This window comes from Odocoileus virginianus, unplaced genomic scaffold (assembly GCF_023699985.2).
Source record: "Odocoileus virginianus isolate 20LAN1187 ecotype Illinois unplaced genomic scaffold, Ovbor_1.2 Unplaced_Contig_3, whole genome shotgun sequence".
NCBI classification, from domain to species: domain Eukaryota; kingdom Metazoa; phylum Chordata; class Mammalia; order Artiodactyla; family Cervidae; genus Odocoileus; species Odocoileus virginianus.
The window spans coordinates 2,612,794-2,640,050 of record NW_027224320.1 but is presented as its reverse complement, the minus strand read 5'-3'; the positions used below and the strand labels follow the sequence as shown (position 1 = coordinate 2,640,050).

General features: G+C 55.9%; 2 protein-coding genes across 7 annotated transcripts; one reads left to right on the top strand and one right to left on the bottom strand.

Annotated features, from left to right (window-relative positions):
- Positions 1 to 508: 508 nt before the first annotated feature.
- Positions 509 to 19,735, bottom strand: TMEM43 (transmembrane protein 43). Of its 5 annotated transcripts, none has more exons than XM_070463536.1 (12): positions 19,580 to 19,735; positions 10,166 to 10,315; positions 9,085 to 9,219; positions 8,450 to 8,544; positions 8,035 to 8,084; positions 7,731 to 7,800; positions 6,910 to 6,980; positions 5,878 to 5,999; positions 5,531 to 5,605; positions 5,007 to 5,108; positions 4,290 to 4,407; positions 509 to 2,386 (listed from the first exon to the last, which is right to left on the bottom strand). In XM_070463536.1, the coding sequence occupies exons 2-12, from the start codon at positions 10,220 to 10,222 to the stop codon at positions 2,184 to 2,186; spliced, it is 1,098 nt and encodes a 365-aa protein (XP_070319637.1). In that variant the 5' UTR covers positions 10,223 to 10,315; positions 19,580 to 19,735; the 3' UTR covers positions 509 to 2,183. The 5 variants fall into 5 exon arrangements, with proteins under 5 accessions (XP_070319637.1, XP_020728304.2, XP_070319636.1 ...); XM_020872645.2 differs by having other exon boundaries at positions 19,424 to 19,639; XM_070463535.1 differs by lacking the exon at positions 19,580 to 19,735 and adding an exon at positions 18,972 to 19,411.
- Positions 19,736 to 19,772: 37 nt separating this feature from the next.
- On the top strand, positions 19,773 to 25,846 carry CHCHD4 (coiled-coil-helix-coiled-coil-helix domain containing 4). 2 transcript variants are annotated; one of them, XM_070463537.1, is made up of 3 exons: positions 19,773 to 19,972; positions 24,488 to 24,586; positions 25,262 to 25,846. In XM_070463537.1, the coding sequence occupies exons 1-3, from the start codon at positions 19,951 to 19,953 to the stop codon at positions 25,561 to 25,563; spliced, it is 423 nt and encodes a 140-aa protein (XP_070319638.1). In that variant the 5' UTR covers positions 19,773 to 19,950; the 3' UTR covers positions 25,564 to 25,846. The 2 variants fall into 2 exon arrangements, with proteins under 2 accessions (XP_070319638.1, XP_070319639.1); XM_070463538.1 differs by lacking the exon at positions 19,773 to 19,972 and adding an exon at positions 20,000 to 20,781.
- Positions 25,847 to 27,257: the final 1,411 nt, after the last annotated feature.

Sequence of the window (27,257 nt, the reverse complement as noted above, 5' to 3'; positions counted from 1 at the left end):
TCCGGTTCTGAAAAGTCAGCACTCACCTGCCTTGAATGCTGTAATAAGGGGGAAAGAAGTTCAAACTGCAGGGTGGACGCTTGGTGGCCGTCCGCTGCTTCAGAACAGGGGCTTGGGGGCTTCCTCTCGCTCCGTGCTCCCACCACCTGTGGGGTAGACACCCCCCACGTCACAGGTGAGGGAGCTGAGGCTCAGGTCACCGTCGTGGCCAGCGCCACACAGCTCATCGGCCGAGGGGACGCCTTCTGCGCTGGGTCCCGCTCACTCCCTCCCACCTCCTAGAACCACCTGCAGATGGGTGCCACAGGAGCCACAATAAGTCCACACAGAGCAAAGTAGGTTTCCAAGTGCTAGGAATATCGAGGTGCCTTTTTAAAAAAATTTAAACCAATTTTAACTACTAAAAGCAATACATAAGTTGCAAAAATTCATAGGTTCTAAATAAACCCTATGGCTGAATTCTCATGAGACAGAAATTTCAGAAAGAATGCAAAAGGGATATGGCAAGTTCTACATCAAAAGGTGTTTAGAAATTTATTTTGAATTTTTATCAAAAATACAAAGATAATACAAGTTTCATTATGACTTTCCAAATACTTGAAATATTTAACATTCTTTTGTTCTTTAAGAACACTTGAAATTGGCAGTAACTTAAAATCTATACTAGGAAAAAGTTACACAAATGTCAAGGATTTTGTATTTGGCCATCATTTTGTCCCTGTGCTTTCCAAATGCACCTTTAGGGGCTGAGAGAGTCAAACAAACCACTGATTTAATAAGCAATAGTGAACACTATTTCAATCCTTAAACCCAGATAACTCATCCCTGGGGCTGGCTGTTTTGAACATGAAAAAATCTCAATTTACACCACAAGTCCCCCAGGACAGAGACAGATTACTCATTCACTGAAGCAGCCACCCCAGGAAGGCAGAGCAATTTCCAAATAGTCAAAGGACGCACTGTCTTTTAAGACATCGATGTTACCACATACTTTATCTTTCAAAGGGTGTGAAGGCAGTTAGGAGACTAGAAACTCTGGGAATTAACTGTGGGTGGATTTGAGTTAGGATAAAGCTGTGGACACTGAACACATAAACCACCCAGAAGCAGCCACTTGGGGCCAGGTGCTAACGGCAGAGCGTGTGGTGAAAAGAGCCAGGCGAGAGCTGTCCAACATGCGGCCTCTGACGCCTGACTGTGGTTGATCTGGGGTGTGTGTGCGCCTGTGTGTGTGCAAGGGGGGTCACCATGAAGGAACGCACCTGGGATAGCTGAGTAATTCAAAATCATTTTCAAGAAAACAGTGCATTTTGATGCCAGAGAAGAAAGGAAATGCCTTTCTCTCCGACACAGAGACCCCCATTTCCTCTCAGAGGGAAAACAAGCCTTCTGCTAACACTGGTTTCAAAGAAGCTGAAGCTTTGAAAACCTTCCCAGGGACCCAGAATACAGAGGGGTAACTTCCTCAACCAGGTTAAGTCACAGCCCCACCGAATGTCCGTGCTCTGAACTGACTGCAACAGACAGATCACAGAGGGCTTTTGTGTAATAGTCTGAGATATGAATCATTCAGGAGGTGTTTTGTTTTTTAAGGCTTATTTGAAACCCCCCCCACTTAACAACCCCCCACACAATCCCGTCAGGGAGTTTCATGCAGGGACATGAAGCATAAGAAACCTAAGTTATCAGACCTTTTGAAGGTCCTGCACACCGAAAGGATTCTGTCCAACTAACACGCATGCGAAGCCTGACAAACACCCACCGGCATCGGGACACCCCGTGGGCCTCTGAGCACCGAGCTGAGCGGCACGCAGACGGGGTTTGCGGTGCCCAGGCCACCGTCCTGGAGTCAGTGTGGCCGCGGCTGTGGCGGGGCCTGGCACCATCTCCGGTCTGAGTGTCACCACCTCTACAGACATCAGCTAAGAGACACGGGTGGCCACGCGGCGCCCAGAGGAGGAAAGACAAGCAGGAGGGCGGAGGTCACGCTGCCAGACAGGAGCTGCCTCCTGCCAGCAAAGCTGCCCGCTGGCAAGAAGGGGCATGAAGGGCTAACTGATGGACACCAACCCGCCAGCCGTGTGCAGCCAGGGCGGGGAGCGTGTGGAATCCAGGACCCAGGTGGGTCGGGGGAGAGCGGCCTGGGTCCAAGGCGCGGGGGTGTCTGTGGGCACCACGCCTGCTCACTCTAGCTTCTTGGCCGGCACCCGAGTCCGAGCAATGATGATGGGGACCAGGGCCAGGCCAGCGATGCCAAGCGCCCACAGGGGCCGGTAGAAGAGCCAGCCGGCGGCCACGGTCAACAAGGTCAGCGAGGTGGCCACGCAGAAGGCAAAGGCTTTCAGGCCGATGTTGACCAGGTCTCGGAAGACGGGGAACCAGTCCACTGCGGGGAGAGAGTGGCAGTCAGGGCTCCCAAGCCCCCAGCTCAGCCCCTCCACTCTCCTGCCGGCAGCCTGCCTGTCTCTGGACCAGGTGCGGAGGGAGGCAGCGGTGGGACACACAGCCCGCGGCGGCCAGGACACGTGAGGAAGATGGAAGACGGGCAGGCCCAGCCCAGCCCCGGCGTGTGGCGTGCCCTGGGGCAGATGAGAGATGCTGGTGAGCATCTCTCTGCTGCCCGACAAAGCAGCAGGGCTGAACCCCCGCGGGCCTGTGCGGGCTGCCCTGCCCTTCCCGGAGAAGCCTGTCGCTCACCCGAGCTGTTACCGGTCACCTGTGTGCCAGCTCCAGGGAGGACCTGTGAGGGCTTGATGGACCGGAGGAGCCGCCCACCCGGAGACCCCTGCAGGCTGCACCCAACGTGGGCTCCATCAGCCCATCTGCAGTCACCCTGTCCTGGGCCTGTGGACCGGTGAGGTAGGCCTTCCGTGGCCGACACGCACTGGGGAACCTGCATTCAGTTCCCAGGAGGCCGGTGGTCTGGTGCCCGCCGTGACGCAGCGGCCACAGGCCGCCTGGGGGCCCATCTGGGTCCAGCCCCACGTGGATCCGACTCGGCCCCTGCAACAAGCACGGCTTGTGTGTGGGCGCTGGCCGGGGGACCATGCATCTCATCAAACCCCGTCCTCCTGTAGGCTGGTGCCGCTCCTAACCTCGGTTCACCCACAAGACCGCCGAGGCCTGGCAGTTAAGTTTACAGCCTGAATGTGCCAGAACCACAATTTAAGCTCCAGGCTGAGTGCAGAGCCTCCACTCGGCCACCGCGCTGAGCCCAGAGGACAGGGACCCTGCCCGTGCTGCCGGCGGCATGGCCTCTGGGGACCCTGCCTGTGCTGACGCAGCAGGCTCTCAGAAGGTGCGGAGGGCGGGGGGTGGACGGGCGCCCTGCCGGCAGCGTCCTGAGTCCCGCGTCCCCCCCGCACCAAGTCCTCTGTGCACTCACTCTGTCCTGACCCTGGAGGCTCTGCCTCTGGTGTGGAGTGAACCGGTCAGAGGGGAACCCCCTGAAACAGACCTGACGAGGGGGGACTGGGCCCCGAGAGCAAAGGGCCTACCCGAGGTCGTGGCCACGATGGGCCCAGTGACCACGCAAGTTGCGTTCCTGGGTGCGGTTCCACCATCTGGGGGAAGCAGCCTCCCCCAGCCCCCCGCTCCTCAGTCTTCCCGCCTGTAAAATGGGCTGATCGTCTGGGGGCTGCAGCCAAACTCTCCCAGCTGGCAAGGCTAAGCTGGGGAGGGATTTCCGGGAACCACACCCACCTGGCTGATGGGGCTCATCAGAAGCCCCGAGAAGCCCCATCCTCCCGCACAGCAGCAGGCCCAGCGCCAGTCACCCACCCTGCGGTTGGATCCTGAGCCGAGCACCTGGGCTCAAGCAGGCCAACTCGGGCCCATGAGCAGCCTGGCACAGCCTCCCCTGCGCTCCAGGCCTGCTGCACTGTCCAAGTCTCGTTCAAGGTTTGGGAGTGGGGCGTGAAGGGCGACAGCTCTTGCATGTTTCCTATTTGCCAAGCTCGTCACAAAACTCAGCAGGCTAGGCGTGAGGAAACCTAGGCTGGGGCAGGAAAGGAACCGGGAGCTCTCCCAGCCGGCCAGCCCCGCAGCACGGCTACGCAGCTGGGGGTGAAGGGGTGGACGCTGAGGGGATGGGCGGTGGGCAGAGCGGGGAGACTGCAGCCTCGGGGGTCAGCGTCCACCCCCGCACCCTGGGAGCACTGTGACTACGTCCTGCTTCCCCGGCTCACCCGTCCCAAGGCCCTGAGGTCACGGGAGGGGCTGAGCGCACCCAGCGGGCTGGAAAGACGGAGCGGCGGTGGGGGCCAAGGAGGCCCCGTCTGCCCACCTACCCAGCGTGTAGAGGATCCGCGTCATGAGGTTGAGGCCCATGAACATGGCCACCCAGCCGGCCGCCCGCAGGCCCCACGTCTTCAGAGAGTTGCCCTTCTGTTCCCGACGAAACACCTCCTACAGGACAAACAGGGAGGCCAAGTGGTCACACCCCACCCTGAGGGGTCAGCAGCCCACCCCGCCGGCAGGGCCTGATGTCTCAGGCAGCCACTGGACTAGAAGTAGCTCTCTGCAGCCTGTCCTGGGAGTGTGTGTGTGGCCTGACCCTCTGTCAGGGATGGGGGTACCCAGGCCTCCCTGGGGGCGCCGCCGCCCTCACTCACCTGGTCCTGCACCGCTCACCCTTTCACCCAAGCTCACACTAGGCCCTGAGGGGCCTCTGCCTGCCCCTCCGTGCACAGGGCCACCCGAGTTCTGGCCCTGGCAAGGGGGGCCCTAGGCTGCGACCACTGACCCACCCGGCTCTTCACTTGGGACTCAGCAAAGAAGTCGCTCGCCACCCGCTGCCACAGGAGGCTCCTGTTGCGTCTGTCACCTCCGAGCATCCGGGGGATTCTCTGCTTTGCTCACTGCTCCCTCTCTCGGAGGGCGGCCGGGCCGCACACACAAGGACACCTCACCCCTTCCATTGCCTCCAGCCCTGGTTCTGCCTCCGTGGGGGTGGCTGGTGACCAGAGCGGTGGAAGGCAGCACACAGGTGCACCACAGCCGCTCACCTCTGCCGAGAAGTCCCCGTGGTGCAGCAGAAGCAGGGTGTCCCCCGCCTTGGTGGAGTAGGGGACCAGCTGGTCACCTCGCTGCCGGGCAATCACGGTGACCTGGTCGGAGAACTCCGGCTCAGAGCCGCGGGGCCATCTGCCCAGGGCCCGTGCCGGCCTCGCTGTGCACCAAGGCAGAGGGGCCCCAGGCCGCCCAGCCCCTGCCTCCGCGGGGCCTGGGGGAAGTGTTCCCACTGTGCTGCTCCCTCCAAAGCCCTGGGGAGGACCCGGGGGGGCGGGGGTGACCAGGTCAGGAGCGCAGGGCGAGCATTTACAGGGCAGCGGTCAGCACTCGGGGACAGCGGCTGCACAGGCCTGGAAGAACCTCCTCAGGCGCCGCGCTGAGACCCTCAGGGCCACTCCCCGCCTGGGGCCCGAGGACGTGCACACACGAAGGGGAGGGGTGCACCCTAAGTGTGCACTCGGGTCCGGGGGTCTGCACCCGGGAAGGGCCCCCCTCCTCAGCCTGGGGAGCCGCTTACCACGTGAGCCGGGCCCAGGTCAGGGTCGTCGCCGCTCAGCCCCGCGTAGGAGAAGGAGACACGCAGGTCTCCAACCTGGGGCGGAAGAGAGGCGAGGGAGGGAGGTGGGAGTCCGAGCGGGGGCCCAGGGCACCCACCCGCCCACGAGGGGGTCACACCAGCCCCAGCCGTGCCCAGGCAGCCCCACTGCATGGACAGTCCCGCCCTGAGCCTCGCCGGCGCCGGCCGAGTGCGGCCGCAACGCATGGAACCGGATGGAGCTGAAGCGGGCTCAGACTCTCACACTGTCGGGGCGGGACTCCAGGGCCCCGCCCTCGGCCCTCTGAGCGCCCGAACCCGCCGGGCACCTCGGGGTACTTGGGGTTTTCACTGTGGTAGAAATAGTCCCCCCGGCGAACGATGTCCACATGCGGGTCCTCCAGCTTAGACAAGCTCAGCGTCCTGAAGTTGTCCACTTTGTCGATGAGCCCTGAGAGTGGGCGGTTAGAAACAGCGCCTGTCCCCTGCAGCCTGTCTGCAAACCCGCGGCCTGACGGCCTCCCCAGCCCGCCCCACAAGCCCAGCCGCGCGCCAACTGCGGCTCGCCCCCCCCAGGGCCTCTGCGCACCCGCTCTCCCCCCCAGAGGCCCTGCTCCAACCCCGTCCTGCACAGGGCCAGCCCCTTCAGCCTCCAGGAAGCCGTCCCCCGTCAAGCACTGACCACAGCCCCAGGAGGGCCTCAGCCCTGCGGCCACTGGTCCCCAGGTCCAGTCACCGGTGTCCCGGCCTGGCTCCCAGCTGCCCCGCAGCATGAGGCCGGGCCGCCTGGCATGGCTGGCACCAGCTGAGGGCCAGAGCACGCAGCAGACAGGCCAGGCCCTGCTCACGCGGTCTCTCCCCTGCCCCCCGACGCTCTGACCCTAAGTGTCCTCTCTCCCTCCTCAGGTCTGGCCCAGGGCCAAGCCCCAGGAGTTTCGATGGCAGTCTCACAGCCACGCTGTCCCCTGCAAGCCCCTCTTTGTGGCGGCCCTTCGGGGTCTGTGATGAAGCAGCCCCTCCAGGGCTCAGGAGGCCTTTTGTGGGCTGCCCTCCAGGGTGGCCTGAGGAGGGGCTCTCAGCCCCGCCTGCTCAGCCCAGTGAGGACCCACACCCGGCAGCTGCTCCCTGAGCAGGTTTCAGGGGGCTCCACACAGGTCCCCCTTCCTGGGGACACACCTACCCTCTGGCCCCAGTCCAAAAGTATGACGCTGGAGAAGTGCTGGCTGACCCCCGCCCAGGGCAGCGGGAGACCCCTTTAAGCACCCACCGACTGAGGGCAGGACCCCGGCGCCTGGGAGGCGGCCAGGCGGAAGCACAGGCTCCTGGGGCCACGGGGGCTCACCTAACAGCCTGAGACTCACCCGCCGAAAGGAAAAACCTGCCGATCTGGACGAAGGGGGCTGTTGCGGTGAAGGACTCCACGGCCATCGCACTGGGGAGAGAGCGGGAGCTGTTGGTGATGTGGGGCGCCGGGTGGGAGCTGCCTGGGTCCCGGGGGAGGCGCTGGGCAGGGTCAGCCCCCAGGGGGCTGCTGCTGGCCCAGCCCGGCCCGGCCCGGCTCTGCAGTCTTGTCGTTCCCCAACCCCATCCCCTACAGAGGAAGGGCAGCTTCCGCTGGCTTCCTGTCCCCCAGAGCCTCTCATGATCTTGCCAGGACCCCTGCCAGCCTGTCCCACCCTGCCCCCCAGCCATCAGACAGCCCGGCCATGGGCTTCACACCCTCCCCTCCAGACCCTTCCAGGCCACCAGCATCCAAGCCTCACTGGGAACGTTCAAGGACCTTCCTGGCCCTGCCTGGCTCATCACAGCCCACAGCCCACATGGGCCCTGCCCAGCATCACACCCGTATCCACACCCTCACCCCTGCCCCTGAGCTAACCATCCTCTGCTGGGCCCCTGAAGCGGGGCGTGAAGTGCGGCCACTCCAGAAAGTCCTGCGACCGTCTCTGGATGCCCACCGCTGACCACCCCTCCAGGCACTCGGCCCAGCCCCACACCCAGGCCCTGTTGGAGGGACGGTCGCCCAGGCTCAGGGGCATCAGGCCCCACCTCTGCTCCTGGTACCGGAGCAGGCCTCGGAGCCCCGGCCCACATTTCATCAGCCCGCGAGACAGAAGCAACTCAGCCGCATTACCCAGATGAGGACGCAGAGGCTGGGAAGCTGCCAGGGGCTGGTTCTCACCTGGGGTTTTTGTGGCCAATCTCTCGGTCAAAGTTTCTGCTGTTGACGACCTCCGACCTCCATTCTGTGTCTGTTTTGAGCAGAGGGAACAACGCAGAAACCATGGGAAACCTCAGGTTTGAGGCCCGCCAGCCCCATGTCCTCTGATCCAAGCCTGTGACCACCTGAGGGCCCAAGGGGCAGCTCCTGGAGCCTCGCTGGACAGACAGGGGAGCAGGGCTCCGAGGACCAGCACGCCAGGAGCCTGATGCTGGCTAAGGAAGGACGGGGGCCACGGGGAGCAGGGAGGGGGCCCGCGACTCACTGTAGGAGTACTTCCTCTCCGTCTTCACCTGCCCGTCCTCCGTGTACTCCCTGCGGGAAAACACAGGCAGCCTGAGTGAGCCCACCGCTCCCTAGGTGGCCCCACCTCTAGGCGTCTCTGGCCTGAAGCGGCCTCCGGGCTCCCAGGTCAGACTCCCCACACGGAGCAGGCTCGGTCCACACCAGCCCAGACACGTGGCAATCCCTGGGAGCCAGGCCAGCCACTTTCTTCCCCCAGGCACTCTGCAGGAGACCCCTGCCACCTCCAAACGAGACCATGGGCCAACCCCTGGGGGATAATCTGACATTCCTCCGAAAAGAAGACTTCCCATGATGACCTTCAGCAGTGCTGACGTGAAGGCCGGCCGTGAGTCCCCCTAACCCCGTGCCTCCCGCAGCCCCAGCCAGCCCCTCACCTGGACTCCTCGGTCTCCACCCACTGGTACATCTCCACGTGCCGCCGCAGCTTCACAGCCGGGAGGTGGACCCCATAGTTAGGATCAGACAAGAGCTTCACACAGAAACAGGCCAGGAAAACAAAGGACAAGAACGCTCAGCTGAGGGGAAGCTAGGCTGGGGAGAAACAAGTCCAGAGGGCAGGACCGCCTGGAGAACTCCGCAGCTGCTCTCATGGGAGTCGGGGAGCCACCCGCCCGAAGAGCGGAGCCTGTGACCCAAGCTGCACGCACGGCTCAGGCTGCAAGCCCGGGGGAGCAGGGCCGGGCAGCATGAAGGGTGTTCAGACAGGAGGCCCTGCCCCAGGCACGCACGCCCGTCGTCACCGCTAACGCGCCTCTGCGTCAGGCTCCGGCCAAGGGCCATTGTGCCGGGAGGGGCGCTCCTGAATAGGCCGCTCTGCAGAGCCCCCTCGGGTTGTTACAAGGCTCCTCCCCACTTGACAGAGGAAGACTCTGAGACTCGGGAGAGACAGGTCCACAGCCGCTGAGCGGTGCAGCGGGACTCACACCGAGTCTGTTTCCGAGGCCCAGGCCGCCAGACGCCGCCCACGAGGGGCCCGAGCCCCAGCGGTCAGCGAGCACCGCCAGCCTACCTTAGACGTCCGCAGGGCCCCAATGATGTGCACCAGCCTCCCCTCGTTCTCCGGGGCCACGCTGTGGATGCTGCTGGGGGACACCACCAGCGAGAGCCCCTCGGCCAGCGAGGTCGCCGTCTTCAACGCGCGGCCCTGTGCATGCCGGAGAGCAGGGATTTCAGCTGCTGGACACCCGCTGCCCTGGGCAAGGAGGACCCAGGACGCCCGCTCTCCAGGCCTCCCCGCACCCCACGCAGCCCCACCACGCCAGGAGGAACAGCGGCTGCCTCTGCCCTGCACCCCGCCCCGTTTTTCTCCAGCTTCTCCTCCCCTCCCCTCCATCCATGTGCCTCACTAGGGCTGATCGCACAGCTGTTCAATGTGACCCAGGCCTCGCCAACCGCATCCTGTGTCCACTGGCCACAAGGAGTGGTTCGGGGAGGACGGAGGACACTCGGAGATCGCCCTGCGACTTTGGCTAAACGGATTCAGAAGTAGAGACACTTCCTCTTTTCCCTGGGGTTGCTAAGCTGCTTGGCTGTGACACGAGAGCTGCTGAGCCACCTTTGCCCCCACCGGGGAAGAGCCCGCTGAACCGCAGAGAAGAATGGGCAACAGATGGAGAAACAGAGGCTCCTGGTGACCCAGCATGAATGCCTGGATCCAACTATGCCTGAGGCTGATGCTATCTCCATTTTGGGGCTTCCCTGGTAGCTCAGTTGGTAAAGAATCCACCTGCAAAGCAGGAGACCCTGGTTCAATTCCCAGGTTGGGAAGATCTGCTAGAGAAGGGACAGGCTACCCACTCCAGGATTCTGGCCTGGAGAATTCCATGGACTGTAGTCCATGGGGTTGCAAAGAGTCAAACACGACTGAGCAACTTTCACTTTTCACTTTTTCTTTCCCCCTCATTTCAGGTATGTGAATAGATCCATTTCCCCTCCTGCTTATGTTAGTCATGAGGCGGGGCACAAGAGAAAGAACTGACTAATCCAACCCTCATCCCCATAAAATCTTGACCCTTATTACCATATCCAGCCTCTGTGTTGCGATACTGCAGGGACCCTCGCTCTGCACAGAGGGACCCCGAACATCATACCTCATTGGTGAAGATTAAGTAGAAGGAGACCAGGAAGGTCATGAGCCCCACGAACATTCCACCCGAGGTCTCGCTCAGCCGCTCCAAGAAGCCCGGCTGGGACTTGTTTGTGATTCTGACGTGATCTTTCTTGTTACTCGTACTGGAATACTGAAAAAACACAAAAAGAAAACTGGTTTTCAAAAAACAAACTGCATTTATACTCAGTTCTTACTGAGTTTTAATTCTATATGTTAAAAGTGCACAGACTGAGTGTTGAGTTTTGACAAGTGCATAGCCATGTTCATCAACACACAAACCACATCGCTCACCCAAAGCTCCCTGTGGCCCCTCCCTGCCAATACTCCATCTCCCCACCGCCCAGAGGTAACAGTGATCTGAATCTGTATCACTATGATTTAGTTCTGCCTCTTCCTGAACGTGGTATGAATGGATCACGACACAGCATGAGCTCCTCTGTCCAGATCCGTGGACTCGGCGTAACGCTTGGGGTCATCTATGTCATGGTATCAGTAGTCTGCTCCTTTTAATAGCCGAGTAGAATTCCACATCTGTCAATTTACTCACCAGTCAATGGATCCCTTGGATATTTCCAGTTCCTAGTGATTATGAACAAAGCTTCTATGAACACTCATTTACAAGCTGGTGAAATGTCACTTACATGTGAGGGCAGGACACGAAAATTTGACACTAAAACTCTGTGCCGTGTGGGCCTCCTCCCTCCCTCACGTGCAGTCTGCATCTGCATTACTGACCAGACCTTCTCAAACATGGGAGCGCCTGCTCAACTGTAAGGACCTTTTCCCCTTTCTTCTGACGTCAGCAATGAAACTTCTTAAAACGGCAGCGTTCTTTCTCCGCTCTGGAAGGAGCCATGGTGACTTGCTGCTTGCTTTGTACACACGCCTACCTGGACTACGTATCCCTGGTGAAGTTTATGTAAAGCATCAGTATGCCATTTTCACGTACGATCCTTTGTCCCAGAAATGCTCACAACTGTGTCTTCAACTTCTAGCAGGTGGAAGTTCTCAGAGCTTCTGGGAGGCCGTCTCCAGGGTTATAATCCTATTTGGCTCAAATAAAATGCCCTTTTTTCTTTTTGATTTGATTGTTAACTAAATGTTCATCCACATTTGATTGGCGTAGTTGGGGGACTGTCAGACACATCCACCAGAGGATACCTGGAGTCCACCCCAAACCAGGCCCTGGTACAAGCACCGGTCCTTGGAGCACCACCCACTTCTCTGCATTCCTTCGGTGCTTTCCTGAATTCTCCTGAGTTCTCCTGACACCTGGACATCGTTGCTTTAAATCCCACTCTGAGTTTTACTCAAGCTGTTCCTCTTGGGACTTGGGGTCTTAAAGGGATTACTGGACCGTCTCCTAGGCAGAGACCTGGGATGTGCTTTGGGGTGAACGGGGCTCACTGGTCTTTCTTAACAAACTGACTTAAATTAGAAAGACTGTTGTATACATGTGAACACACCGCCAGTGGAAGAAGACTGAGCCTGCGCAGCTCCACGTGAAGGGACACTTGCTCCTTCAGCCAGGAGCAGTTCTCAGGCGGCAGAGACCCCAGTGGAAGTGCCTGAGCACCGGTCCTCGAGACGCGCAGCGGTCCCACAGGGAGCCCCGCTAGAACCAGTGAGCGCATTCTGCCCGCTGGGGAGCACCGTGACGCTGATCAGCCGGCACTCCCAGCACCCACAGCGGTTTTACCTGCTGGAAGGAGAAGCCCAGACATGAGAGTCAAGCCAACCCCAGGGGAACCCCTTAGGGAGCCAGACACACATTCATTCCATCACGGGGCCCTCAGAAAGTTGTTGAGATCCTATCTGAATCAGGCTGCCAAGGTAATAACGGGAAACCATCCCTCAAAGGCCGAAAGGCCTCTTGGCTGGCTTCATGACAAAACCAATGCCTGCAAACACTTAACTCTTAAATGACCAGGAGGGAGCTCCTTAGATCTTCCAACACTGTAGAGAAAGCTGGCTTGACAAAAAATTCAGAACTTGAGGGAACATAAGTATTGCTAGGAGAAAGCCTGAAGTTATAACCCTTATCATGTTCTTGAAATGTGAACACATCCCACATTGCCTTGAGTCTGTTGTCTTGCCTTAATTATTGTGGTTCAGTTGCCAAGTCATGTCCAACTCCTTGCAACTCCATGGACTAAAGCATGCCAGGCCTCTCTGTCCTTCACCATCTCCTGGAGTTTGACCAAGTTCATGTCCATTGAGTTGGTGATGCCATCCAGACATCTCATCCTCTGTTGCCCCCTTCTCCCGCCTTCAATCTTTCCCAGCATCAGGGTCTTTTCCAGTGAGTCAGTTCTTCACATCAGGTGGCCAAAGTACTGGAGTTTCAGCTTCAGCATCAGTCCTTCCAATGAGTATTCAGGGTTGATTTCCTTTAGGATGGACTGGTTGGATCTCCTTGCAGTCCAAGGGACTCTCAAGAGTCTTCTCCAGCACCACATTTTGAAGGCATCAGTTCTTTGGCACTCTGCCTTCTTTATGGTCCAACTCTCACATCTGTACATGACTACTGGAAAGACCACAGCTTTGACTATATGGACCTTTGTCAGCAAAGTGATATCTTTGCTTTTTAATACACTGTCTAGGTTTGTCATAACTTTCCTTCCGAAGAAGCAATTGTCTTCTAATTTCATGGCTGCAGTCACCATCCACAGTGATTTTAGAGCCCAAGAAGAGGAAATCTGTCACAGCTTCTACCTTTCCTACCCCTCCATTTGCCATGAAGTGATGGGGCTGATGCCATGATCTTAGTTTCTTTAACATTGAGCTTTCGGTCAGTTTAGCTGCTCAGTTTGTGTCCAACTCTGCAACCCCATGAACTGCAGCACGCCAGGCCTCCCTGCCCATCACCAACTCCTGGAGTTTACTCAAACTCATGTCCACTGAGTCGGTGATGCCATCCAACCATCTCATCCTCTGTCGCCCCCTTCTCCTCCCACGTCTTCAATCTTTCCCAGCATCAGGGTCTTTTCCAATGAGTCAGTTCTCTGCATCAGGTGGCCAAAGTATTAAGCCAGCTTTTTCACGCTCCTCTTTCACCCTCGTCAAGAGGCTCTTTAGTTCCTCTTCGCTTTCTGCCATTAGAGTGGTATCATCTGTGTATATCTGAGGTTGTTGATATTTCTCCTGGCAGTCTTGACTCCAGCTTGTAGCTCATCCAGCCCGGCGTTGCATGAGGTGTGCTCTGTACGTAAGTTAAATAAGCGGGTGACAATAATCAGCCTTGTCATACTCCTTTCTCAAGTTTGAACCATTCAGTTGTTCCATTTAAGGTTCTAACTGTTGCTTCTTGACCTGCATACAAGTTTCTCAATAGATGAGTAAGATGGCCTGTTATTCCCATTTTTTTTTTCAGAGTTTGTCACAGTTTGCTATGATCCACACAGTCAAAGGCTTTAATGTAGTCAATGAAACAGAAGTAGATGTTTTTCTGGAATTCCCTTGCTTTCTCTATGATCCAGTGAATGTTGGCAATTTGATCTCTGGTTCTTCTGCCTTTTCTAAACCCAGCTTGTACATCTGGAAGTTCTCAATTCAAGTACTGCTGAAGCCTAGCTTGAAGGATTCTGAGCATAACCTTACTAGCATGGGAAGTGAGAGCAATCATCTGATAGTTTAAACATTCTCTAGTACTTTTCTTCTTGGGAAGTGGGATGAAGATTGACCTTTTTTCCTTCTTTCCAGTTTTAGAGTCTATTTGGCTTAAGTAGTAGACTCGAAAGAAAAAAAAAAGGGTGTGTATGTGTGTGTGAAAACAGATCTCTGTAAAACTCAAGCAGGACAGCTATTTCTGTGTGTATCTGGATATATGTATGTCTGTATATACAAGTATGATCCATCTCTAACTTCAGAGGTTACTATCAACATTAATGTAAAAGAGTTCTACTTAATTGCCTTAAAAGTAAATGTTTACAAATCAAATATTTCACTTAAACTAGCCCAAACTGTCAAAGGATCACATAATCTAGGATTAATCTTTAATGGAAGAAAACAAGTTAAAATTGATGGTCTAATTAATACAGACATGGCTTTACAGTCATCATTAAGTGTAACATTTTAACTGTACCCAGGTTTCCTGAAAGTTAATATGCTCACATTATCCTGGTTATAAAATGTGTCAACAAAAAATTAACTTGGTATGGTAATACTTTCATAAATAATGAATAAGTTTTGGGGTGAATTCTTTAAGAATAATTTTCTTTTAGGGTATGTGTACCTAAAAACAGCAGTTCCCTGGTAGCTCAGCTGGTAAAGAATCCACCTGCAATGCAGGAGACCCTGGTTTGATTCCTGGGTTGGGAAGATCCCCTGGAGAAGGGAAAGGCTACCCACTCCAGTATTCTGGCCTGGAGAATTCCATGGACAGTACAGTCCACGGGGTCGCAAAGAATCAGACACAACCAAGAGACTTTCACTTTCACACCTAAAGACAGTTTCTCCCAATTTGGGGGGATTTGAAATTTCAGAGTTATCGAGTTCTGCTAAATTAAGTCAAATGATGGAATTCACTGAATGTCTAGATCATTTTCTTAATAAGAAAATACTGAAAGATTAATTGCTAAATAAGTCTTTAATAACCTACTTTAATGGCAACCCACTCCAGTGATCTTGCCTGGGAAAGTCCCATGGATGGAGGAGGCTGGTGGGCTACAGTCCATGGGGTCGCAGAGTTGGACATGATTGAAGCAACACACACACAGGAGACTAAATATGTTTGAGAGTATTAATAAATACACTCTGCGCTTTACTCAAAGACTAACTATAAAGTAACATATACTTTTAAAAATGGAACCCTGAGAAAAGTTTTGTACATGGCCAGGACTTACTAAGATCAGACTGAATTTAATTAAATGAATGAATTTTAATAATAAAGGTAAAATGGTGAAAATCAACTTTTTTTCTCTGTGAAGAGGACAAAGCCTTCTCAAAATACTGCTTTTGGTAAAGATCATAAAGTTTCTTCACCTCTAACTTATCTGCTGTAGCTTTCTGTTATTTACTTTTGAAATCTTTTTATTATCACTTTGGTTAAGTGAATAAATATTGTTTCATAGTGACTTATGATCCTACTTAGTCAAACATTTAAAACTTTTTGTTATCTTTCATAAACTTCCTCAAATCAAATTCTTAATGAAGCTTTTTGGACCTCCAGCTAACTGTGGGATGCTTCAGAAAACCCCTGAACATCTCAAAGAGATATTAAGCTAACTGGGCCCATTTGATAAGTTACATTACATGGGAAACACTGAGTAATGATAAATTCTTAGGTCATATTGTGTGGATAAATATATTAATATAAACATTCTAGAAATTGTAGGAATTTCCTAAAATTGGAAATCTCCTGGTATGTGTCACTCATGATTCTAGCTACGCTCTTAAAATGTTGTATGCTATAGAAATAGTTTCCTTGACAACTGTATTGTAATCAAGTCTTTAACCAAGATTTTAAGTCTTTTGTCATTCACACAGTTATGTCTATACAGTAACTGACGCGTTTACCAAACTGTTTCATGACTTGCTTTAGGCTCTCAAACTAAACTAGACTCGGCAGCCAAAGGACGTCCCCCTGTACGAGGGCTGTTCCAGTCACAGCTCTCCTGTGAGGCCACCGAACAACAGGAACAGGGCTCCTTGCTCGGTCTCTGGCCCGCACTCAGGTGAGTTTCTTTCGCACTCTCACCGCCCTCAGCACTGCTCTGGGAGCTGTCGAGCTTCCTGTGAGGTGAAGCTGCTTCGCGCTACCTGGGTTCCACGTGAGAACCCTAACCTGCAGCTCTGCTTCCAGCGCCACAGGAAGAAAACAGCCTCGACTGCATTTTGTGAACCAGTTAGGTCATCTTGTTCCCAGGAAGCCCGTATCGATAATGCTGATCTGATTTAATCTACAGATGGTCCTACTTAAGGGAGGAGCAGGGACGTTACCAAGATGGACGTGCAGTAACGCCCACAGTGGACATCATTACAAGCTCTTATTTACCAGAAACAAAGCAGAAGCTGAATGAACTGCCTTAACTCTAGCTAACGACCCCGTGGCACCATCTACGCTGCCAGCCGCTGTGCCTCAGGAGTGACACACGACTCGGGAATGCTATGGAAACAGTGAGGTGTTTAACCTCTTCAGGACAACCTAATAAAAAAAGTAGAAGAGTTATTGTCATACAACTGCCAAAACAGTAACTACCAAAAACACTGGGCATTCTAATTCAATGCTATGGAAGCTAAAGGCAATCAGCTCACTGAGGCCGTGACGCTGCCCCATCCTCATGTGAAGATTTAAATCCCCATGTGGTCCACCCTCCAGAATGTCCACTGCTCTCAGGGAACGCTCCTAACCCAGCGGAAGCGTTCCTTCCACAGGCTCATGAAACTGACACTAAAGAAGAGAAACAGACACGGCCCCAAAAAGGGGAATTTTGACCCCACCACCCAAATACGGTTGACCTAATTTAAAAAGCAGACAACACACAGCCTCACACCTGGAGCACAACTGCCGTGACTCCAGCATGTATCTCCTTTAACTCACCGTGCACCTGAGAAAATGGTTCCTGGGGAAAACAGTATTTTTGGAAACTTTCCCCCATGGTGGCTCAAGGGACACATTACATTATTGTCAGGGTCTTATTGAGACACTTAAAAAAAAAATTGGTAACAAGTTCTTTTTACAGTCAGCTTCCAGAAAACCCTACACATCGCGGATTATAACAGAAATTGTCTATTGGGAAGGACATCAAATAAATGATTCTTTGCAACCACGACAGACAGCAGTTGCCTTATCTGTTGTTAACTTATTTCTGCTCAGCCAAACTGAACATAATTCATGGATTCAAGTCTCTCATTTTGAAAAGGCCCCTCCACCTGAATGGACTTCGACCCCTGTTTCTACACCCAGCTTCCTCTAACACAAGCATCACCAATGGTCTTGACTTTCCAAGCCACATGGAAACGTCAGTGGAGCAATTTGCTGCAGGAAGATAGGTGACCTTCAGCCATTATGATGATGACAATGGCAAACACTCCAGTCTATCAGAAGCCAGTCCTGCACAAGCCAAGGAGGTGGGTGCTATCACGACTTCATTTCAGAGACAGGAAAACGGGGTCAGCACTTACGGCACCAGTCCACATCACACAGCCTCTAAGAGGCGGACTCAGGATTCATATCCGGGCAGACTGGGGGCCACTCTCTACCACTCTACTTCCGACTGCCTTCCTCACGCCTGGGGCCACAACAGGAGCTGAACACTGGAAGCCCGAGGCAGGCACGCAGGGCAGGAAAAGAAGCCAGTCCCCAACCTGGGTGCAGGAAGGCCTGGCTTCCTCCTGGGCCTCACCCCAGCCACCCCTAACAGCCAACATCAAGACAAGGGGCTCAAAGATGGCTTTGAAGAGAAGAAGGTGATCCTCAGGCTGGCATGACACACCCAGCCCACATTCTAGACCAAATTTCCAGTAAACAAGGACGGTGGTGATTTCCTCCCCGCCCACTCCCCTACCCCAGACTTAGAAGCAATGAGCTTGTAAGTGCATTGGCAACGGAGGCTGACCTACAGGTCCTGAAAATCACCTCCTATGTAACCCTGGGTAAGCTTCCACCCCTCTGATCCTGTTGACTCATTTACAAAGCACAGATGTCAACAGTAACTCCATTACTGGACGGAGGTTACAGTGATTAAGAATCCTGTGTCCTTCCTGCTCCACCCACCATCTTCATCTTCTTCGGCATGGGGCCCCCCAGTCCCTGTAAATGTGCACCCCACTACTGGGTGAATCAACGAAGGTTTGGTGGCAGAGGATACCCAAATTCATCTACACTCCTTGGCAAAGATCAGAACCCTACGTACCCAAGAGGTTCTCCGCCCATCAGGACTGAAGATAAACTGGTTTTTAATGTATTAAGTACCTACGGTGCACCAAGCGCTGTGCTAAAAGCACAGTCTTCCTTAAACTTCACAGTAACTGAGCCTGTGAGGAAACAAAAATCCCAAGAAATTAAGGCCACATAGCTACTGAGGAAGAATCTGGATCTTTCCCCAGGTGGGCCTGCCGCCAGAGCCTGCCACACCTTCACATGACCCGCCAAGCTGGCTGTGGGGGCCCTGGACAAGCCTGCTTCCCTACTGGGAAGTTCGTATCTGTAAGATATCCTGCTGGTGGTCTGGGGGCACGCCTGTCTCCTGACATAGCCCAGGCCCCCCCTCCCCCGCCCCCGCAGACCCTGATTTGGGGGGCCGCCTCCAGGGGCACCACTTAGGGCTTCTCCGCCTCCCGAACAACGAAACCAGGCAGGGTGTACTGGGGCTTCGGGTGACGAAACCCTGGCTTCTCAGGGGGTGTGGGAGCTTGGGGACAGAGGAGGAGCCTGGAAAGGGTGTAACAGAGCTGCGGAGAGTGGCTAGGACACTCAACCAAAGCAAGAGGGAGGGAGTGCCCGGCCTGGCAGGGCTCCGAGCTGGCTCCAGACACTCACAGAGAAGCGGAGCCTGAGTCACCAGCTCCTTCTTCGTCCAACACCCTGGTGAGAAGTGCCCCTCAGTTTGTTGAATGAATGTTTGGCTTAAACAGAAAGGTTCCTGAGAAAGGCTGGCTGCTGGCAGGAGGCCAGCAGCCTTTCCTGGGGCACCACCTTCAGCGAGGGGCTCTGCAACTAAACCCCTGCTAGGAGGACGAGCGCCCGGCCGTAGGGAAATGCCCCCTCTGCCCGCCTCCCTGAAGTCTCCGCTCCCCAGCTAGCCTGCGCTCCTGTGCATCCTAACAGCCCCGGTTTTACATACCCCGCTGGGCACGGAGCTCACCGCCCGCCCCGGACAGCACGTCGCTGGACAGCTCCACCCGGGCGGATCGGCTTCCCCACCGCCCCCGTGGACTGGCCACCTCTCAGCGGCCCCGTCCGGCCCTCCAAGCCCGCACACGTGACAACCCCGAGGGTCCAGGAGGGAACCGGGAACGAAGGAAAGGGCTGCGGGGAGGGGCTGCGCACCAGAGGACCCCAAGCCGGAGCCACGGACCAGAGGCCCGGTCCCCAACACCGCGGGACCCAAGGAGTCGGGCCGGGCTGAGCAAGACAGACGGCACAGCTGCCGGAAGGCGCGGACAGGGGTGTGAGAGGGAGGCGGGCGGGATGGACTGAGGGGACCGCCGTAAGGCGGCCGCCACACGGCCGCGGGAAGAGGGGGCCGGAGGACCGGGAGGCCTGGGTGTGGCCGGCGGGCCAGGAGACACTCACGTTCGCGGCCATGGTGGGGCCCGGTCGCCGCCCGCCTCGCTCGGCTCAGCGCGGAGTAGGGTTTACGGCCGCAGCACTGAGCCCGCGACCTCTCGCCCGCCCGAGTGCTGCAGACAGCGGGGCAAACCCAGAGCCCGGGACGCGCCACAGAGCTACCGCCCAGGACGCCCAGGCTTTTTTGGCTCTCGCTCGCCGTGCCGCACTGCCTCCTGGGAAACGTAGTCCTGGGTCGGGTGCTTTCCGAACGTTGTAACCCACCGACACCTCACTGACGAGCCCGCGCACTGCAAGCCATTCTGGGAAATGTAGTTCCTACTGTCTGGGGCGTGGCCGCGAGGCGCGCAGCCTGCCGGGAAATGTAGTTACTGGCTGAGCGCGCCGACCTGGAAGCGCCGAGGCAGGCGCGCGGCGGGCAGGCCTGGGGGGCGGGTCCGCGCGGGCCTCCGAGCCGCCCGCCCCGCGGCGGAGAGGTCACGGCGTGAGGCCGCCGCCGCGATCGCCGCGAGGTCGGAGTGCAGGGCTGCATCATGGCCTACTGCCGGCAGGAAGGTAGGAGGGCGGGTTGCGTGGAGACGGCCTCCGAGGGCCTGCAAGGGACACGCGGTCCGTGCAGCACCCCCACTGAGGGCGCGGGGCACAAGTTCTTGGGAGGAGGGTGCGGGTTGGCGGCGGGGTCGCCAGCCCCACTTTTCGGCTGAGAAAACTGAAGCCCGCGGAGGAACAAGGCTTTCCCGGGTCGCCGAAAGACTCGAACCCGGAACTCGGAGGGAACAGCACGTGGGGGGACTCGTAAACTAGGCCCGGGAGTTAGGGCGGTGCGAGTGCGCTGCCTGAGGCTGGTAACGGGAAATGTGGTGATTACCAATTATGTTGCTACGCCGCTCGCCACACACCACGTGTTCCCGTTTGCACCGCCTCTAACTGTCCCGGAAGGTCGCCCCTCGGTGGGCGCGGTGCTGGCGGTGGGAGTACCGCCGGCGGGCGCGGGTCAGGCCCTGCTCTTAACCGAAGAGTAAACCAAGACGCAGAGGTGACTTGGCTGAGCCACGCGGCCGGCTACTCGCGGAGCTGAGGTTGGAGACTCGCGGTCTGATTCCAGAGCGTCCCCGTCTGGTGTCCAGTGGACTCCAGGGAGCCCTCCGCTGGGAAGACATCCCGCAGAAAAACAAAAGTTGGTCCCCGCCTGCGGTCTCTCACCTAGGAAGTCTCCAGGCCGCTGTCCGAGGGCCTCCCCGCGCAACCACGAACTGTCCCTGAGCTGACACCCAAACCCTCCAGGCCCAGTTGTCCAGTCTTGTAAAGAGAAGTTAGTCTTCATTCATTCCTCAGATATTCATGAAGTACCTTCTCCATGCCAGGTGAGGGGGAGGGTGGATATCTGAGACTGTGAGAAGTCTCAGAGAGAAGTGGAACTCCCTGGAAACTCTAGTGAGTACTCCAGCTCACTCAGTCATTTCAGGAAATCCTGAGCCCAGAGATGGAGGTGACCTGCCCAAGGTCATGCTTCAGTTAGGAGAAGCCTGTCAAGCTTCAGCTCACAGCTCAGTTTAAAATGCTAAACCTTTTACCAGTGGCCTCCCCTGGTGGCTCAGATGCCAATGCAGGAGACTGGAGTTCGATCCCTGGATGGGGGAAGATCCCCTGGAGGAGGAAAGTGAAAGTCGCTCAGTCCTGTCCGACTCTTTGGGACCCCGTGGACTATACAGTCCATGGAATTCTAATAAATGGCAGCCCACTCCAATATTCTTGCCTGGAAAATCTCATGGACAGAGCAACATTCCATGGGGTTGCAAAGAGTTGGACACGACTGAGTGACCAAACAACAGTTTCTCAGTACCCCATTCTGCTTCTGGAACCCTCCTTCCCTGGGTCGCAAGGCCATAATACTCAGTATTGTCTCTGAGAAGTAGTTTCCATTGATTGATATTGAACTCTGCCATGAGCAGAAGTCCTCTGTTCTCACCAGTTTGTTAGAGACTAGGTCTCTTTTTATTTCATTTTTCTGAGTCTAATTTACTCCTTTATGTAGCAAATTTTTTTTTAGACTTCTGGGTATAATGAGGCTACAGTCCTCATTCTTGTGGGTTTCTAGGAGTCGCATGTTATCTGGGAAGCAGAGCTAAGTGTTCAGACCTGTATCTTTTCCTGGATCAAAGATCTCTTTGGGGATAAGAATTAAAAGCACTCACTTTAGGCCTTGCCTAATTTTTACCTATCCATGCCACTGTCCCCTCGGTCCCGTTTTCTATCCATGGAGTCTTTATGCTTCCCATGGGACTTGGAGAACTGATCCCAGCGCCGTCCTGATGAAGGCTCATGTGAGCGAGGCCTGGCCTGGCTCCTGCTGGTCTCTACGCGCCCGTCACTGTGCAGCCAGGCTGGCCTCTGGCTGTTCCCTTTGCCTGGTGCATCCCTCCCCCAGCTCTTCTCACGGCTGCTTCCTCATCCTGTAAGATTCCGTGCAGATGCCACCTCCTCAGTGAGGTCTTCCCTGGCCTTTGTGCCTTCCACAGCCTAAACTCTCTGAATCACCTGGTGTATTTTTGTTCTCTTTCGGCTTGTCTGCGTTGCAGCAGGCTGAGAGCATTAGATGGGCCACATCCCCTGCAGCGTTACCCAGTGAACCCGTACACACGGCTGCCCTTTTCTGAGGAAATTACTTGCCCATGCACTTGACTTCAGGGGTCCGCCCCCCAGCCTTGGGGTCAAAGGCTGGTCATTCAAGGTGTTAGGCAGCATGGACTCAGGCTGGCTCCCTGGCCCACGGCCACATTGCTCCCGCCTTTGTTCCTCCTTTTCTAATGCTGGTCCTGCTCTTTCCTGTCCTGTCAGCAAACAGTTACTGAGCACCTGTGATGTGCCAGCCCCGATCACATGGCAGAGGCAGTTGGCAGAGGTGGAGGCAGTGGAGGGGTCAGGTTGGATATGCCAAGAGATGATGTGTTCTAGGGGAAATGAGACCACCCAAGCAAGGTTTTATTTTCTCCTGTAACCTGCTTCATGGTGATAGCCATCTATCCTCCATACTTTGCTGGGTCTGGGGTCTTCATGTCTGAATTCAGAGTTCATTTCCACATTCACTTTTCCAACAAATACTGATTACTCACTCTCTCGGGCACTGTGCTAGGCTCTGGGGTACTGCAGTGAATGGAACAGACACATCCTTGCCCGTGAGGAGCTGACACTTCAGTCGGGGAGATGGGTGGTAAACAGACATGTAACGGTGGGTGAGAAGAGGCGGGTTAAGGGCAGTGTGGAGAGATGAAGGAAGACGCCATCTGAGCAGGAGGGCTGAAGTCAGGGAGACGTGGCTATGAGGGATCTGAATATGCTCCTGGACGACAGAACGTCCTGGCGGCTCCCCAAGGTAGGCGTGTGCTCAGCGTCTTTGCGTAGAAGCAAGGAGATGCTGAATGGAGGGAGTCCTGCAGGTGAGGGATGTGGGTCTTTGTGGATAGACTTGAAGGCAGAGCCCGCCGGGCGCAAGAGGGAGGGGGGAGAGGAGGACGGGAGTCGGTGTGGGTGCAGAGCACGGCTGCAGGTCCAGGGCGTCGGCGTGCCTCACTGCTCCGTCCTTCCTCCAGTCCTCAGCCACCCCTGAGCTCCTGCTGTCAGAGCCCCGGGGCCTCCGACTGCCATTCCCACCAGGCTCTGGGGCCTGCCCCTTCGGGGGACTCTGCAGGACCTTTCTTCGGTCTTTCAGGCAAGAGCACTGCTCTACCCGCTCTCCCACTTCCAGTCCTCACCGACATCTCCAGCCCCGTTCTCTCTTCCCAGAGATGTTTGTCATTTGATGCCGCTGAAAAAGTTACTATGTTTTGAGCAGAATTTCAGGTGCACCTAGAAACTCACTTCACTTCCTTATTTTCCGGAGTCTCTTGACCCTTGCCGGAACCAGGGAGGGAGATGGGCTGAGCTGGGAGGTGCCTGAGGTCACATGGCTGTTGTGTGCTTGAGCTCCGGTTTGAAGCCCAGCCCCGAGCCTCTGGGATGCTGACGGCACTGGGAGCCGGACCCTCCTGAGCCGGCCTTACCTCTCCTGCTCAGGGCCGCGCTTCTGCTCTTCCCACACCTGGTGTCGAGCCCTGACTGTTACTGGGTCTATGCAACCAGCATGAGGACCATCGGGCACCAGGGCTGGGGATATAAAGACAAGTCACTGTCCAGGCTTGGACCCCTTGGCTCTGGGCCGAACACCAGCCTCCGCACTGGGCTGGGCCCGGCTGAGATCTTGGTAAACAAAACTGTCAGGGCTGAGCTGAGCAGTCGTGTCAGCTTATGTCTTCTGCTTCGCACAGCACTTCTGTGGGTTGCTTTCGAGTGTTCTGAACTCTGGTCGGAATCACTGAGGTCTTTAGGTTCTTTAGCGTGCCCTGGCTGCCTGGCCCCAATCCTCCCCTGGGCCATGTGGGACGAGCCGCCCTCTCTGAGGTCAAGTGTGGGGTGCTGGAGCAGACACCCCAGGTGTTCTGGAGCGGGCCGTGGCCCTGTGTGTGCGGAGTGGCAGCTGTCATCGCTGTCACCGCCTGGGAGACAGCGAGAGGAGGGTGTCTCGCCCCCGCACTGTCCTCACCCGCACGCTTCTCTGAGCGTCACACTGCCACCCTGGTGCTCTTCCCAAGCCTCTGCGGGAGGAGCCTGGCGGGCCGGGTGTCATCTGAGGGCGCCTGCTGGCAGGTCCCTCGGGGCCTGGACGAGGTGCTCACAGGCCACGGGAAGGAACAAAGCTGTGGAGCCGTGGGAGTTCTGAGCAGGGCAAGACCGGCCTGTCGGATGTCAGCAGGCTTCAGGACTGAGGGCAGCTGCATCTGAGGGGGGTGGGGGGGCGTCTCGTCTCCCGCCTGAGGATGCACAGCGTCCCTCCTCCCCATTCCAGCCACAGGCACACGGTGCACTGGTGGCCGCTAGACTGTCCCCCAGGTCGGCAGCGAGCGGGTCCCCAGGGGGAGCGCATCAAGGTTTCAGGTGGGACAGGCTTCACGCGAGGCTTCCCTGGCTGTTTGGGTTCAGGCTGAGTCACAGCTCCTGGTGAAACGTGGCTCCCCTCTATTCTCCAAACTGCAGGGAAGGATCGAATTATATTTGTGACCAAAGAAGACCACGAGACTCCAAGCAACGCAGAGCTGGTGGCTGACGACCCCAATGATCCGTACGAGGAGCATGGTGAGCGCGGGGCCGGGTTCGGGGGGCGGCAGTCCGATGTTCTGGCTATGGCTGGGTGTCCACCTCGGCCACCACCGCTCCCAGGACACGAGTGTGTCTCCCTCGGGTGGGAGGAGCCGTGTGCTGTCCTGGCCATCAGGCCAGACCTAGGAGTTGCTTCTGAGCTTTGAACAGTTCTCCATTTTGACAAAGTGGAGCCTCAGTGCTCTGACACGCCCACGCCCCTTGGGCACCGTCCAGCCTCACTTTTTCCAGTCCTCACGCTGTGCTGAGCTGAGAGCAGCCGAGGAGCAGGACGGGCTTGAAGGGAGGGCGTGGGGCGTCCTGACCATCCGTGTGGAAGGGGGAGACCAGGACTTGCCCTTCAAGCCTTTGGGCTAAACGGTTTCCCCATGCAGTCCTGAGCACAGGCACGGCCACAGCCCTGGGGGCGGCTTCGCACACCTGGCAGAGCTGCACCTGGAGAAAGCCGCCCATGGTGACTTCTGTCCGACTGAGCCGGGAACACTGGGTGGGCTTGTGCTGGGAGTTTAAACCCCATCCCGAGGGAGAGGCAGGGCCGCCGGCCAGTGCCGGCCAGGCAGCAGTTCGTCTTACCATTATGCCTGTGAGGCTGGACTTGGGTTTGCTTTTTTTGAAACCTGTCTCACTTCCTTGCCCATCTTCCTGTCCCAGGACTGATCCTGCCAAACGGAGACATCAACTGGAACTGCCCATGCCTTGGGGGGATGGCCAGTGGCCCGTGCGGGGAACAGTTCAAGGCAGCCTTTTCCTGCTTCCACTACAGCAAGGAGGATGTCAAGGGGTCGGACTGTGTGGACCAGTTCCGGGCCATGCAGGAGTGCATGCAGAAGTACCCAGACCTCTACCCCCAGGAGGAGGAGGAGGAGGAGGAGGAGGAGAAGCCAGCAGATCCCTTGCGGGAAGCAGCTGCCTCCGAGGCCAGTGCAGCCAGAGAGGCGGCGGCATCGAGCTAATGGTGGCCGGGGCACTGGCTCCGGCGCCTTCAGAGCCCAGACGAGCGTCTCCAGGAAAGTGTTTTCCCTCCGTTCTGTGCACTGTAATGTACAAAATAAGTTATTGTGCTGATTGGGGTCTTGGCCCCTTGCCGTATATACACTGAAAAACGGGGTTGTGTGTATGTGTGTCTCACACGAACCTGTTGGTGAATGTCGCTGCCACTCTTGAGTCCTCAGATTGTCCTGAATTTTGCTACTTGGAAATAACGTGCTGAATCATCTCAGCAGCCAGAAATCACTATCTGGGAGTGACTTTTGTGAGTGAGCTGATTTGTTTTGATTCTTTGTGTTCCTTTTAGTAGATTTTATACCCAGTTGGAAAGTGGAATAGAAACAGAACTTTTTCCCTTACAAATGCTGGAGTGGGGCCATTCCTTGTAGCAGAGGTGAGACGATCAGCCCTCGAGTATTTGAGGAGGCAGCAGGCTTCGTTTCTGGTTCCTTCTGGTTTCCAGTTTTGCCTTGAGCTCCAGGTTTTCTGCGGTTAGAAAGCAGAGCTTTGGGCTCTGAGTGAACCCCTTTGTAAGTGAAAAGCTCTGCTCTGGGACCGCGTTCACACTGGTTCTGTCTCAGCTTGTTCGGATGCAGTGCTCCCGAGAGGTGGGGACCTAATCATTACCAGGGTGTGAGGCAAGAGAGGAAACGGTGTCCATTAAAAGGAAAACATGGTTTTTACCTGATTGCGAGTGTGGCCTCTGTTTTTACTAATTAAAAATATTTCTGATACAAGGGAATAGGAATTGTGAAAAACTCGATTGAAATTCTCTGAAGACACCGGTAGATCAGTTTGAGTCAGGTTTTCCGTGTTGCATTCAAACAAAGCTCAGGTGATTTTGTCTGTGAGCAGATGCTCTCACATGGGCATTGCTGTCAGCGTTTCTGTTGCATTTGTCAGAAGTGAGTCACAGCCCACAGTGCCCCAAGGGACATGGAGACACAGCACAGGAGGCTGCCTCTGACACCAGAGAGTAAGCCTGCAGGCCCAGCTCAGGGCAAGGGCGTGGGGGCACGAAGCTGGAGTGGCCAGGCTTGGAAGCTGTGACACCTGGAGAAGCCCTGGGACTTCTTTGAACCTCAGGCAGAGCCTTGCACATTTAACAGACATACTTTTCCGGAAACATTTTGACCAAGACGTCACTGATCTGTGACCATGTCTTGGATCCCATGCATTCCATGCATTCAGGGAACCTCTACGGTCCATGTCCTAGGGACACGGGAAGGTGACCCATCTTGTTCCCAACTGCATAAAGATACAGTCCAGCCAGGGGTCAGCATTTACTTAAAAGCAGAAAAGTAAGGAGAAAGGCAGATCCCAGGGGCTAGGACAAAATGGCCAAGTAGAAGGACCTGAGCTCACCTTCTGTCATGAAAACACCAAAATCACAAATAACTGCTGAACAACCTTCGACGAAAAAGGATAGTCTGTGTCCAAAGAAAATGAAGCCACCACAAGATGGTAGGGAGGGGTGCATTCACAATATAACCGAGTATCACACCCACTGAATGGGTGACGTACAAACTGGAAAAGAATATATCGCAGAGGTTCTCCCACAGGAGTCAGAGTCCCGAGAGCCTGGGGGTCTGGCGTTGGGAGGAGGAGCCACAGGAGCAGCTGGCTTTGAAAGCCAGCAGGGCTTGGTCACGGAGAAGGC